Source organism: Anser brachyrhynchus (assembly GCF_964034855.1).
Source record: "Anser brachyrhynchus genome assembly, chromosome: 18".
NCBI lineage: Eukaryota > Metazoa > Chordata > Aves > Anseriformes > Anatidae > Anser > Anser brachyrhynchus.
Window position 1 is genome coordinate 11,393,808 of NC_137711.1, and position 13,877 is coordinate 11,407,684.

At 55.6% G+C, this 13,877-nt stretch overlaps 1 protein-coding gene across 2 annotated transcripts; it reads right to left on the minus strand.

The window, feature by feature from the left end:
- Positions 1–2,813: 2,813 nt before the first annotated feature.
- Positions 2,814–13,516, minus strand: PIRT (phosphoinositide interacting regulator of transient receptor potential channels). Of its 2 annotated transcripts, none has more exons than XM_080560516.1 (3): positions 12,889–13,516; positions 12,279–12,406; positions 2,814–6,415 (listed from the first exon to the last, which is right to left on the minus strand). In XM_080560516.1, exons 2-3 carry the CDS (start codon positions 12,279–12,281, stop codon positions 5,993–5,995), a joined length of 426 nt encoding a protein of 141 aa, XP_080416642.1. In that variant the 5' UTR covers positions 12,282–12,406; positions 12,889–13,516; the 3' UTR covers positions 2,814–5,992. The 2 variants fall into 2 exon arrangements, with proteins under 2 accessions (XP_080416642.1, XP_080416643.1); XM_080560517.1 differs by having other exon boundaries at positions 12,279–12,557.
- Positions 13,517–13,877: the final 361 nt, after the last annotated feature.

Here is a 13,877-nt window from a genome sequence, read left to right on the forward strand (position 1 = left end):
CAGGGACAGCCTTGGGGGCCTGACCATCACCGTTTCTGCCTGCACCCAGCAGGGACTTTCTGAGCTGGTCTCAGCTCTGCAAACAGTTTGCCCTTCCCACACCTGTGCTCAGCTTTACACTTATCCAGGACAAAGGAAATGAAAGCACTTTCTAATAAAACAATTCTTTCCACCCAGAGAAGACGGGCAGCAGGGTGGGCAGGAGCCAAACCCGGCTGAGACCTCCGAGGGCTTTGCCCAGAACCAGCACCATGGGCTAATCCTGTGCAGGATTAAGAAGGGCAGAGGAGGGGAAAGCTTGGGCATGAGCCGGGCCGTCTCCATGGCAGGGAGGGCAGAGCTGTGTCCCCGCCGATGCTGAAGAGCTGCACCATGGCCCCTGCAGCACCCACGCTGCCGTCCCATAGCCCTGACCCACACTGACCCAGGGTCTCCCCAAGCAGCACATCCTGGTTTCTTCAGGAAACACTTTGCTATTGACACCCCCACCCCCAGCAGCTTCCATCCTTTGTCACAGGTAGGTCCCTGGAGGATGACACCACATCTGCCAGCTGTAGAAATGCCCCAAGGATTTGGCTTTAACCCATACAGAGCCCACAGAGATCGGCATCACCAGGGCATCGCCGTCTGGCCCCAGGGACGAGGCATGGGCAGAGGAGCCGAATTGCTCGGTCTCTGCTGCCCTGCTCCGCCAGGACCCCCCCAGGCACGGTGCCTTGGTGTGGCGTGGACCGGCACGGCTCTGACCGGCATGGCTCCAACTGGCACAGGCACCTTATGGAGTGGCACGGCACGGCACTGCATTGACCGACAAGAACCAGCATGGCATCGCACGGCACGGACTTGACTTGGCACGGACCAGCCCCAGCCCCAGCCCCCAGCCCTCAGCCCCAGCACACGCAGCTGGGGGGGCACTTCCAGGCCCTGTTCGTTGGTGCCTGGAGCCCCTGGCCTGGCGGCAGGGTGGCTGCCCTGTGGTGCTGGCTGCAACCTGCTACCCTGGCTGAGTTAAAGAAATTTAAAAAAAAAAAAAGAAGGAAAAAAGAAAAAACAGCACTGCTTCTGTTGCTGCAACACGCAGAGGCTCTGGGTAACTCACAGCCCGATGTGGCTGCAGGGCTTGAAAACCCTCGGTCACGGCTGCACCAGGCCGATGACCGGATTTATTGCCTCCGTCTGCGTCAGCCTCCGCCTGCGTCAGCCTCCCCTTGCATCAGCCTCTGCTGGCATCAGCTTCCCCCCGCCTCAGCCTCCCCCCGCCTCAGCCTCCCCTCACCTCCCTCCGCAGGCCGAAGGGGCGCAGCCAGGCCGGGCTGGCTCGCATCCACCTCTCGCAGCACGCGAGTCCGAGCTGGTGCGACAGCTGCCGTGCTCCAAGTGCCGAGATTTGAGATTTTTTGCCAGGGGGAGTTTTCTGGGAGGTTGGAGCTCGCCCAGCAGGATGCTGCCTGCACCCCGGGCTGTGAGGAAGCAGTGGGAACACCTCGGGGTGCCCATGGAGGCCGGTAGCACCTTGAGGCATCAGCCGGCCCGGCTGGGCAGGGGCTGAGGGCTTGGAGGTGCAGAAGAACCATTTCCTCCTTGACCCGCTCGGCAGACACGATGAATTTTGCTGTGGATTTCCTGTTCTTTTTATAGAACAGGGGAAGCAGATTGCATCAAATCTAGCTATAGTGAGAGATGGGCATAATTGCATTTGTGGCTAACCTGATATTTCCTTTAAAACATGGTGGGGCTTTTTGGTCTGATTCAAAGCATCCCGGCAGGATTCAAACAGGCTTCAGCGGGGTTGGAGAGGAATAGTGGGGAGCAGTGAGACCCACTTTGTGGGAGCATGGGAACGACCCAAAGGGGCAAACTGCCCTGTGGTCAGATCCACGGTCCTTCCAGCCTGGTGCTGTCTACAGCAGTCTCAGGAGATGCTATTTGGAGATGGCCATGATGCTAGAGGGCACGTCCCTTTGTATATACTGTCTTGTGGGATCTGCTGTCCATAACCCTGCTTTGAACCCGCAGACACCTCCTGGTTCTGCAGCCTCCCATGCATGGCAGCGCGACAAGGAAGTTCTCTGGTCCCGCAGCACAGAGGCAGGATTTCACTTTGTGGAAGCCCTGTGGGGTTTGGCTGGGCCACAGCAGGGTGACACAGCATTTTGTGTCAGCTCCTAACAAAACCCTTGAGAGCAGCCTCCAACCTTGCCCGCACCTCCTTCTCCTGAAGTCGCTCCCACCCAGCTTCTCTCAGCTGAAGATGACCGTGCATTTCCCAGGGCTGGGAGCAGTCTGCATTGTGTGCACAAACACAAAATCCACCCAGCCTCCCAGGAGCAATAAGGCATTTATACTTCATGCAGCAAAGAGGAGATCTGGACTTCCGTCTCCATCTTGAGCTTCGAGCTGTTAATTTAGCTCTCCCTTCAATTAATGTTTTGTCCCTTTACCCCAGTGACCCCCTACAGATCTGGGTAGCAACTGCTAGGACACACAGGACGAATGCCCCCTCCTCAGGAGCTTTGCTGATCCCCAGGCTGTTGCCTTCATCCTCACCTGGGCAGGCTCCGTCCTCTTGCTTGCTCCTTCCCGTGCCACCCACACTCCCCCCTCACACCTCATGAGAGGTGTCTGCAAAGCAAACCCATGGACCTGAGACCCTCACCCAGGGCACGTGGCCAGCACTGAGCAAACCTGCAGCTCCAGTCCCCTCATCCTCCCCCCGCTGTCCCAGCCTGGTGGCCCCCCAAGGCCACAGCATCCCCCATCACACACCTGATACCGCAGCCTTTCCTCTCCAGCGTCAGCTATGAAACACCACACGTGAGACCACAGCAGCAAGGTGAAAGTCCCTTGGGATATTTCGCTTTAATTAAATTGAATATTCACGTTATAAATGGCCAGCTTGGAATCCCATTACATTTGTGATCTCAGTGACTTCTTATCCTATTAACGCTTCACTGACTTACTCCTTGGTTGTGAGACATGGAGGACAGAACCCCCTGCTCCATTTCCTGCGCTGTTTGGTGCTTCGAGTCCTCCTTTCACATCCCTACAGGCAGCGAGCCTGGCCAAGCAGCCTCTGGCTGCCCAGCAGAGCTGTTTGCAGCTGAGGCCATCCCAGGTGCCTCCTCCAGCCTGGGCAGCGCCCAGCACCAGACCTGCAGGCTGGAGCCAGACAGGGAATGGGGATGTCCTTCGGGTTGCTCTGTGATTTCTTCCTTGCAAGCCCTGCCATTTGTTTCCTTTTCCAACTGCTGCTAATCCTCGAGCAGCAGCTTGAGATGAGCTGCTTCTGCCCACTGCAGCTGAATCAATAGAGCTTTCAGCCTCGTGCCAAGCCAGGGCTGAAAAAAATAGCAGCGCACCGCCCAGTGGGATGAATGGCTGAAGAATGAACGGAGGTTTGCTGGGTCCGGTGCCAGACCATGCACCTCCAACACCCCATTCACAACCTGGCACCAGCCGGCCGGGGATGGACGCTTCTGCACTGCCCAGGAAATGCAGCCTGGGGCGAAAGGACATGTGTTCCTCGAGTACCCATCACCCAGCTGTGCCAGGCCTTGGGGCTCTCCAGGCACTGGCCCACCTGGATCACATCCTGGAGGGAGCCCAACCTCTCAGCTCAATCAGGTCACTTGAATGCCTTGGGCCCTGGGTGCCCCAGGCTATATCTGCAGGCAGAAATGCTGAAGTGGCACTGTTTTAAGGGAGTTCAGCCAGAGGTGGCCAGGAGGTTAAATAATTCCGCATGGGGAGTCAGATCTGGGCCCTGAGCACAGTCCCCACAGCTCCAGCTTCATGGTCCCTGACTGCACCGACCACATCTCCCTTTTATCTGACCGTCTGGGCTCCTGACGGTCTGCAGCAGCAGGATCTGTTATCCTCCCCCCTTTTGCTGGGTGTCTTGATGTTATCCAGAGCTCCCAGCATCTCTGGCTATCGCCTCTGCCCCGCTGCAACTCTGCTGGATGCAACATCTGAGATGATGGAAAGTTGTTCAGGCTGCGTTGATACCCACCATCCTAATTCATTGCAAAATATTGTAGAGTTTGCTGTACCTCTTTTCCACACTGTCCTCCTCAAACTTCATTGCCAGGAATCTCCCACTGCTTTAACGGGCCTGATCCATGGGAGAGGGTGGGAACACTCCGTGGAGGTGGATCGTGGCACCAGCTGAACTTTGCTCCTCAGATTAGAGGACTTGGAGGGATTGTGACAGCCCGTGGCTTCAGCATGTCGCACATCCTGAAAGTCCAAACTGATCTTAAGAAGTGGGCAAAACAGGAGGAGCAGAGCATGTTCGCTCTATCAGTGCTAAACAGTGGTCTGCAGCAAACTCTGCCTTGGCTCTAAGCTGCTGGGAGGTGGAGACAAACCTGGAGAAGGGTCTCTGTTTGCATGCCCCATTCATGGGACTCTTCTCTAGAATTCCCTGGGAGCTGTTGGTGGAAGTGTGGCACAGAGTTAGAGAAACCTACGGGTTTACACAAGCTTCTTCTCATTAGCAGTTATTGGAGATTATCAGACCCTGGCTATCTGTCAAATACATTGCAAATTCTCTCAGAGCACCCCTGCTGGCTTTTCTGCCTCCCATGGCATTGGAAGAGCAACCTGGCTGCCTCAGCTTTACGGTGGAGATGCAGACTGCAAAGAGGACCTCGGTGGGGTCTCCTCTGCTGTGTTCCTCTTCTGCTTCTGGTCAGCACCAAGCTATGTCCTGCCCACATTTGGGGGTGCTGAGTCCTCACCCCACCACAGGAGTCAGGGCACCCGAGCCTTAGCTTGCTGAGCTGGGGGCCTGGCCAGAGGTGCAGACCTGATGGGGGCTGCTGCGGGATCCAGGATGGATCAGCTCTTTGGAAAAAGCAGACTCCTGTCCAGAGTTAGGAGCTGGTTGATGTTGTGGACCCATTTATGTCAACCCAGGTTTTGCTGTCCAGAAAGAGATCAGTTCTTCAGACTGAGAATTAACATTTCAAACTTCTCTTCTAAGGCCTGCTGAAAACATGAAATTAAAGCAAAAACCATGCAGAAAGGATCCTCGCTTTCCTTGGTGAATTGCCTCAGAGCACACATTTATTAAGGCAGAAATACAAAGTGGTGGAGACAAAGAACTTGCTTGCTTGCTTGTAGTCCAGTTCTGGGCTCATGGAAGAGCCAAGGCTCAGTTTTTGGGTGGCTCTGGCAGAGAACATCAGCGTGACTGGAGAGAAGCTGCAAAACAACTTAGTCCCTGTAGGCCTGGGGGAACAGCCTTGCTTAAACACCTTCTGCCAAGGGGAGCTAAAAAATTCTGCTTGTGGTGCTGCTCCTCAGCTTGACCCTGTAGAGGAATAAATACGTGTGAACTCCACACCCCGAGCCAGAAGTGAACTCTATTTACAGCCGTGTCTTGGCCAGCTGTCATAATAGAGCCACACGTGGGAACTGCAGGCCATGGACGTCACATCTGCTCTGCTCTGGTGACGTGCGTTGTCCATTCTGGTGGCCTCCTCTGATACAAAGCGGTGTGGCACCGCGTTGTCCCGCTGCTCCTCTCCTTGTCTCTGGATGAGCGGCCTTGGGCCCGCCATTGTGTAGGTGCGGAGTGCCGACTGCAGGCAGCAGTGCTCACCCCAGCTTTCGCTCCTGCGGCGGGGCCGGCTGGTTCCTCTCCACCCAGGCACCCTGCCGGAGCAGCCGGGCACCAGCCATGCTCCGAGGAGCGCTGCTTTCCCCACGCGTGGCGGTGCTCGGCTGCTGTGCAGGATGCAGAGCGCTCCGACCTGCTGTGCCGGGCTAGGCCGCAACATCCCGCTCTCCTCTTTTTGGGATTCCTTGGGTGAAATGCAAAGTTCGCTTACACACTGGGCACCGGTACAGTGTGTTCTGCCTGTAGGGAAGAGACTGTCTGGGGTAATTTCCTCTAGGAGGGTACAAAAGCACGTTTCTTTTTATGGCTAATCAGCGGAGGAGGGTGGAGGGGAGGGAGCCTTCCTGGGAAGGCCATGGGCTGCCCTCAGCGGTTGAAGAAGAAGGACTTGAGGCTCTGCAGGAACTGTGACTTCTGTCTCTGCTTCTGCTTCTTCCGGATGATGGGGATCCAGACTAGGCCACAAACGAGGAGCATCAGTCCCATGGACAGAAAAGCCGGGCCACACATTTTGTAAACGTTTTTGTTCTTGATTTGGATGCAAGACAGGCTGGTGATGACCATCCCAAAGAGGAAGACGGCTGCTCCGACAGACACGACAATGACGGGCTTGTGGTATATTTCCCACTTGCTCCGGGACGCGCTGGTCCAGACGGACTCGCTCCGGGAGCTGATGCAGAGGGTGCTGGCCGTGTTGCTGGTCAGCAGCTCCTTGGACTGAGGGGACTTCTCGCTCCCATCAGGGCTCTTGGGGGGATTTTCCATGGTGACAGGGTCAGAGGAGGAGACCTGAGATGGAAAGAAGAAAGAGCAGTGCAGGACTACTGCTGGAGGATGGACTGAGTGCTTTCCATCAAGTCGTTAATCAGTAGCATGGCCTCTGGCCAAGTCAAATGGAAGTGGAGAACACTTTGGGAGTTGCTGCAGTGGGAGGAGAGCACCACACCTATCTGAGCAGTGGAAATGAGGAATAGACAACTGAGTCCTGCAGGTAGGCAGGACTGAGGGTACCTGCAGGAGTCCTACTGCCCACCCATGGACCCCAGGACAGATTATGTCCGTTCCCCAGCTTCCAGCTCCCACAGAGACGCAGTGGTGGGATGATGGTATCCCTGGAACTGTTTTCCCTCCCAGATCCCCACTTACATTTCAGCGCCTTGTGGCATGGTCATCTGGAGGAGAGGAGGCTCTGGGGAGTCCTTATTGCACCTTTTCAATGTATAAAGGGGACTTACAGAAAAGACAGAGAAAGGCTTTTTACCAGGGCCTGTAGTGGCAGGACAAGGGGAAATAATTTTAAACTTGAAAGAGGGCAGATTTGGACAGGGAATAAGGAAGAAATTTTTCACCATGAAAAATGTGCCGTGGCACAGGCTGCCCAGAGAAGCCATGGATGCCAGATCCCTGGAGGTGTTCAAATTCAGATTGGATGGGGCTTTGGGCAACCTGGTCTGGTTGGAGGTGTCCCTGAACATGCCAGGGGTTTGGAATTAGGTGATTTTTAAGGTCCCTTCCAACCAAAAGCACCCTGTGATTCCATGATCTCTTCCCCTTGCAGGTGGAGAAACTGAGGCAGGGGTGCACCACATCGGGACCACGCAGCGGAAACCTGGAGGCACCTTCCTGGGGGCTGAGCTCCTGCTTTAGACCCCTGGAGTTGGCTGCTCCTCACTGCCACATCCAGCTCGGACCTGTCAGCCCTGTGCCCTCAGCACAGAAGCATTTCCTTGTTAAGTGCCCAGGAAGGGAGGCAGGGAAGCTCCCATCACACAGTACGTATTCTCCCAGCTCTGAGAGGGCTCACAGCTCGCACTGAAACGCTGAGCTTTGCGGTGGTGGGGTCAGAGATGTGGCTGCCTCAGGGACCCTGCCTCTGCATTGTTTTTTCACCTACTCGAGGAGGAAATGTATTTTCCCAGAAACAGCATGCCTTTAGCACACAGAAACCATTATGGTAAAATGGAAATGCTGTGCATTATGTTAACCAGCATTTCCTCGGGGCTCTGCAGAGGAAAACAGGGCATGAAGCTGGCTGGGGAGTGCTCACGGCCTGCGGGACCCTGCACACTGCTGAGCAGCCCTGCAGGGATGAACCCACCAAGCTCAGCTCTTCCTGGGCACCATGTGAGCCTTGAGCCTGGCACTGATCCAGAGCAGCTCATCTAAAACCCTGCTCAGGCCCTTGTTTGGCACAGCAGGCTGGGTGTTTGCCTGCCCATCAGACAGCTCACAAGAAGATGCACAACATGGGTTACGCCAGCCTGGGTTTGCATCCTGCTTTGGCTCCAGCGAGGTGTAGAGGAGATGAACACAGAGCCCGGCGCCTGCAGCTCATTTCCCGCTGCTGCTGAGCAATGCCAGGGCTTGCAGCTTGTCACTGCAGCTGCACGGAGCTGCAAAGCTGCTCCAGAGGCACAGTCGTAAGGAAATCCATCCCTACCTGGGCCATGCTGGGCCCAGTGCCCACCTAGGGATACCAGTGGCTGGGTGCCAGCCAGCACCTCCCTTGTTCTTTCACCCAAGTCGCCTGCCCAGGTTTCTGGTTTATTCTGATGCAATTTTTCAGTTTATCCCCCTGCCAAAGCACCGGAGCACTGTTGCAGAAATGCAGCCCTGGTGGTACCAATGCATTTTGTGCTATTTCAGGTTTGCCCAACTTGGGCCAACAAACAAACAAACAGACAAGACAATCACAGTGGGCACTGTTTGCATCCCTCCCATCTGCAGCTTTCCCCCTTCTCTATCGAACCAGGAGTGGCAGGGGCACAGCAGAAGACACACATCCCGATATATCAGCTACAGCGCTCCATCAGGGGTGACCAAGCACTTGATGAGTCTGGCCACAGTAGCAAGCCCTGGTTTCCCCACTTCTCCTCCTTTTGAGCTGCTGATACTCTCTGCAAGCTGGTGCAAAGTCTTACCATAGATGTCACTTTGATAGTTACTACCATGTTAGATGCAACATGCACGAGGAGCGGCTGAGGGAGCTGGGATTGTTCAGCCTAGAGAAGAGGAGGCTCAGGGGCGACCTCATCGCTCTCTATAGGTACCTTAAAGGAGGCTGTAGCGAGGTAGGGGTTGGTCTATTCTCCCACGTGCCTGGTGACAGGACGAGGGGGAATGGGCTAAAGTTGTGCCAGAGGAGGTTTAGGTTGGATATTAGGAAGAACTTCTTTACTGAAAGGGTTGTTAGGCATTGGAATGGCCTGCCCAGGGAAGTGGTTCAGTCACCATCCCTGGAGGTCTTTAAGAGACGTTTAGATGTTGAACTTAGTGATATGGTTTAGTGGAGGACTTGTTAGTGTTAGATCAGAGGTTGGACTGGGTGATCTTGGAGGTCTCTTCCAACCTAGACGATTCTGTGATATGCTCCTCTGTCAGCTTCTGTGATGCAGCTCACTTCACACTCCTATAAGCTGAGGGTCTGAGCTGCCACAGGGTCCCAAGACAAAAATACTGAGAGCAATGGGGCACATCTTCCTGCAGTGTCCTGGGGACAAAGCAAGGCAGGTTCTGCATGGACCAAAACATGCCCAGGAGTCAGCCCAGCCCTCCGAAAACATCCCCAGCTGCAGTTCTGCAGAGACATGCCCAGATCCTCTGTAACTGTTTGGCTGGAGTGCACAGCCTGTGCACCAGCCTCCTTGCTTTTCTAATTCAAAGCTGAGCTTTGGCAAGGCTCTTCTTGACATTTCATCCTAGGCAGCCATGGCATTTCTTGTCTTTCTTCTAGTATCTATTGTGGAGAGGTTTTATGATCAAGGCACAGTACAATTTTAATTTGGCTTTGTAGCTGGAAATTTGCTCTCTCCCCTGGAGCGGTGCCCACGTCTCTTATCTCAGCAGCCTAATGCAGCCTGCCCTGCCCAGCTTCCAGGCACCCTGCTCCCCGCTTTCCCCTGTGCTGCCGCCCTGCCTCTGCCTCTACACTGAGCTCTGCAGAGAGCCTTCCTCTCCGCTTTGCAGAGTGTTAATGTCGGGCTCCTGCAAAAACCATCTTCTTCCTTCCTGTCTTGCATTTGCACTAGAGTGGATTTTTCCCTTTTATTTTCTGGTGTAACCATTCGTCTCACCACAATTCCCAGATGCTGATTGTTTTTCTAGCACTTCCCAGCAGAGAGTGATTTTTTGATCACACTTTTCTCCACGTTTGGTCTTTTTCCTCTAATTTAGGTACTCTGCTTCATATTTTTGTTTGTGCTTTTGCATGAGGCTCTACATATTTCCCCCCCGTTAGCTAGGGAAGGATTTCACTCCCTGCAAGTAGCTGAGAATTTGTTACCAGCTCTGCATGTGTCTGCAGCTCTTGGGAGAGCTAATGTGATTTCAGCTCCTGCTCTGCCCATGCTCCATCCCTAATTCATCACAGATGTGCTCATACTTGAAGATGCAATGCTTGTACTGAGCAGCCAGGCAGCATAATGCTATCAGGTTTCCCCCACATTTTTAATAATTATTATTGTAAGGAGAGCATCAGCAGATGACCAGTTGCTGGCTTGAAAATGCCTCCAGAGCACGTATCAGATATCATGTCTGGTGTTGTGCTGCTGCCTCTGAAGCCTTGGGAAGCTGTTGGTGGCAGAGCTAAAGAAGGACAAACCTCGTTTGATGTTTCTCCTCATTTTGCTCTTCCAGTGCTTTGTGTGCAGATGTTCGGTGTTTGAGCAGGGGGCTCAGATGGAGCACACCTGCTGGTGGTGCTGAGGACCCAAGTGCCAAAGCAGCACAAGAAGTGCTTGGGCACATCCTGGACTTTGTGGGCATCTCACGGTGGTGCTGGGGAGGGAGCCTGTGACTGAGCAGGGCACCCCAGCCCTCTGTCCCCCGTTTCGCAGCCCACCCATCTGTGGAGGGGCCTCCGCACCCACCAGCGCCCAGCAGTGACAGCTCTCATCTGGGTGGCTAAAGCAAGGAGCCACACGGGGACCCGCCTGGGGACCACCGATACACTCGGGAGGAGCACGTTGGGCTCACGGGCAATCCGTCCCTCTCAAACGAGTGCCACCAGCCTCACACAGCCAGAGGCAGGAGGTGGCCTCACGAAATGCTGAGATGGATACCCAAGAGCTTTGATGAACCATCTCATTACAGGTGATTTAATTTGCCTGCTAGTCTGTGTTCTTACAGGGGCAGCAGTCAGGTCTGTCTGCAGTCATGGGGACCAGAAATCCTTTACATGCCTCGAAGTCTGAGACCAGCACAAAAGTCCCCAGGCTCTGGGGGCCCAAACAACCTGCAGGTGTGGCCGGAGTTGTGCTATACCCGGTGACACAGCCCGGTCTGAAGGCCCTGCTCCTGTCCATGGGCTTGTGCCCTCTTGGCAATACAAGGGCTGGATTTACTTCTCCAAATCTTCAGCCTGGCCACTTCCTTTATCTATGGGGAGGCAGCTGTGATTCTCTGGGAGCTTTCTACATGCTCCTCTTATCTCCTTGCAGCACCCAGCTTCTGCCACTTTGCACAGCCGAGAACACCACAGCTTCCCCAGCTGGGACAGGAACCACCTCATCCAGGTGCCCACCTCCACCTGGCCTGTCCTCTTGGGCAGCCCTCTCAGCATCCCCAGGTGGAGCTGATCTCCATCCCAGGGCTAAGCGAGAGCCGGGAGCACCAGTGGTGTGGGTGAGCGTGGCGCTGCCTGGGACTGGGGGTGATGCTGCCGTGTGCAGGGCAGTGCTGAGGGGATTTTGCAAACCAACTGCCAAATTTTGTTGTAAATCCAAGTTTCTCTGTGGATATATTTTGCCTTCCTCTTTTGTCAGGATGCCTCCCTGAAGAAGGTGTCCCACCCCACCGCCTGTGGCACCAGTACCACAGCTGGGTTTGGGTGAATGGTAGCTCTGGTCAGATGGAAATCACCCGAACACAGATATGCTCATCCTTCTCTTGCCCATCCCTGACCCAGCGATCTGAAGTCCAGATACGGCCACACCAAAGCTATGGGCTGTCCCACCGAGAGGCTCCCTCAGACCCTCGCACTGTCCCACGGCTCTCTGGGGTTTCCCTTGCCTTGGGGAAATGGTATCAACAGGTCCTCTGCTGAGCCTAGGGGTGAGACCCAATGGGTTCATTTGTCCTTCAGCCAGAAGAGGTCTCCTGCCTGCCTCCCCAGTGGGTGGCCAGCAAAGTCCTCACTGGTGGGTCATAAGTGGGAGGAAGCCATAGGGGAACTGATGAAAACTGGGAAAGGTTTTTTGGGCATAGCTTTTCCTGATGCTCTGGGGTACCTCTGTCCGACTCTTCACTAAGTCCTGCTCTACCCTCAGTACAGGCCCCCCCAGATGACAGCCGTGGGTCCGTGTTTGCCAGGAGAAGGGACTAGCTGTGTTAGGGAACCCAAGTGGGATGGAGGGGTGGGGGGCAAGGAGGGTGCTGGACCGACGGGCACGTGCATGCTCTTTGCAGAAACTTGGTGTTGAGATGCCTTGCCCAGGCCAAATTTAATTCAGAGTGGCTATCAATCAGGTCCAGAGTTAATCAGAGCAAGGTGCATATCCAGTGAGCCAGCGTGCCCAAGTTCCCCTAAAAATGAGGAAGGTGGGCACTGCGGGACCCCCATGGCCGGGGATCCTAGAGGAGCACTCAGCAGAGGGGACAGGAGGGTGTTGGGTGGGACAGGGGACCCCAGGGGAGGGACCGAGCGCCCACTCACCATGCTGTGCCTCGGTGGTCCCGGCCGGTTGCACCAAGCATCCCCCGAGTGCGCAGGTGGGAACCCAGCTGCCAGGGGGCACGCAGGGAGCGGTAACGAGGGACGGATCCTGCTGGGCTGAGCCGGCTCTGCGCAGGGAGAGGAAGGAGCTGTGTCAGCACAAAGCACAGTGCTAGAGCCCCGTCCTCTCTCCTGCCATCCCCACGACCCCACTGGGCCTGGTGCTGGCCATGTGGGCACCGTCCCTGTGGAGAGGCGAGCTCTGCTCTGAGGCCAGGGCTGGAGACATAAGGCGAGGTGTCAGGGGACTGCACGCTGCCTACGAGCCCCGCCGCATCCTGGATGTAAACTGAGCCGGAGCCAGCGTCCATTTGCTGGTGTAGTGGAGCTGGGTTGGGCCCAGCCTCCAGCATCCCTTGGGAGCAGCTTTTCAGCATCACCCAGGGTTTGGATGGTCCCACCAACACTCTCAGGCTCTCGATGAGTGAAGAGCATCTGCAAGCCCTGTTTCAGGACTCAGCAAGAGGATGACCCCAGCCTTGCTGCGCTGCATCCCCTCGCCCTTTCCACCACCCCCAGAACCAAGCCCATGGAAATCCGCCCTACTTACGTGGCTGCCCACCGCACCGGCGGTGGGACAGGCTGCAGCTGAAGGTCCTCCTCTCCTAACCCATGCTCACTTCCAGCTCTGCAGCCCTCCGGATGTTGTCTATCAGGCTCTGTTGAGTGTAATGAGCATATCCCAGCTCTGATGAGCTCACCAGCCCATCAGGATATCGTTTAACTCTTTGTTTCCCTGCCTTGGGCTCCTGCGAGGCCGACTTCTCGGCAGCTTGCCTGGCAGGGCTTGATGAAAGGCCGTGGCTTGGAGGCAATCCAGCGGCGTGGCAGGAGGAGCAGGGTGGGTTGGGGGCTAGAACAGGGCTGGGGTTTGCTGACTTGGAGTTTGGTCATCAGCAAGTCCCTGAAGCCTCTCCAGGCTGTGATTTCTGCAGTTCCCATGCAGGGGGTGGTAGCCAGCATCTGCAAAACACTTCGGGGCTCTTGTTGAGACATTTGATGGATGCAAGATATTAGCAGCTAGCTATAAATTAACATCCTGAGCCCATTACAAGGAGGGGGATGGAACGCAAATCCACAGCCACACTTTAAAACCCTCTTACATCAGTGTACTTGCTGCAGGGAAGGGATCCAGACCGACACAGACATTGCTGGTGGCCAGGACTGGGCTCCAGCATCGGTGGCCAACCCCAAGGGCTGCTCGTTGGCTCAGTGCAGTAGCAGCACCCAGAGCTGCACTAGGGTCACAGGCAGGGAGCAGGAGGGTGGGATGGCTGAGCAGTCATGGAGATGTCATGGGGATGGACAGACCCTGTGCAGGCAGTGGGATGGGTGCAGGGCATCCCAGGGCAGCGCATGGGGCTGGAAGGGGAGGAGGAGGGTCCAGAGGGACCGTGCAGGTAAGAAAGCATCTCACTGGGGCATGGGGAGCTCTGGCAGGAAAATCAGGGAGTTTGTGTGAAGATGAGGTCCCTCAGCTTGGCTCTGAGCAGACCTTTGGCCAGGGGTGGTTGGGCATGGGCCAGATTTGGACCTTTT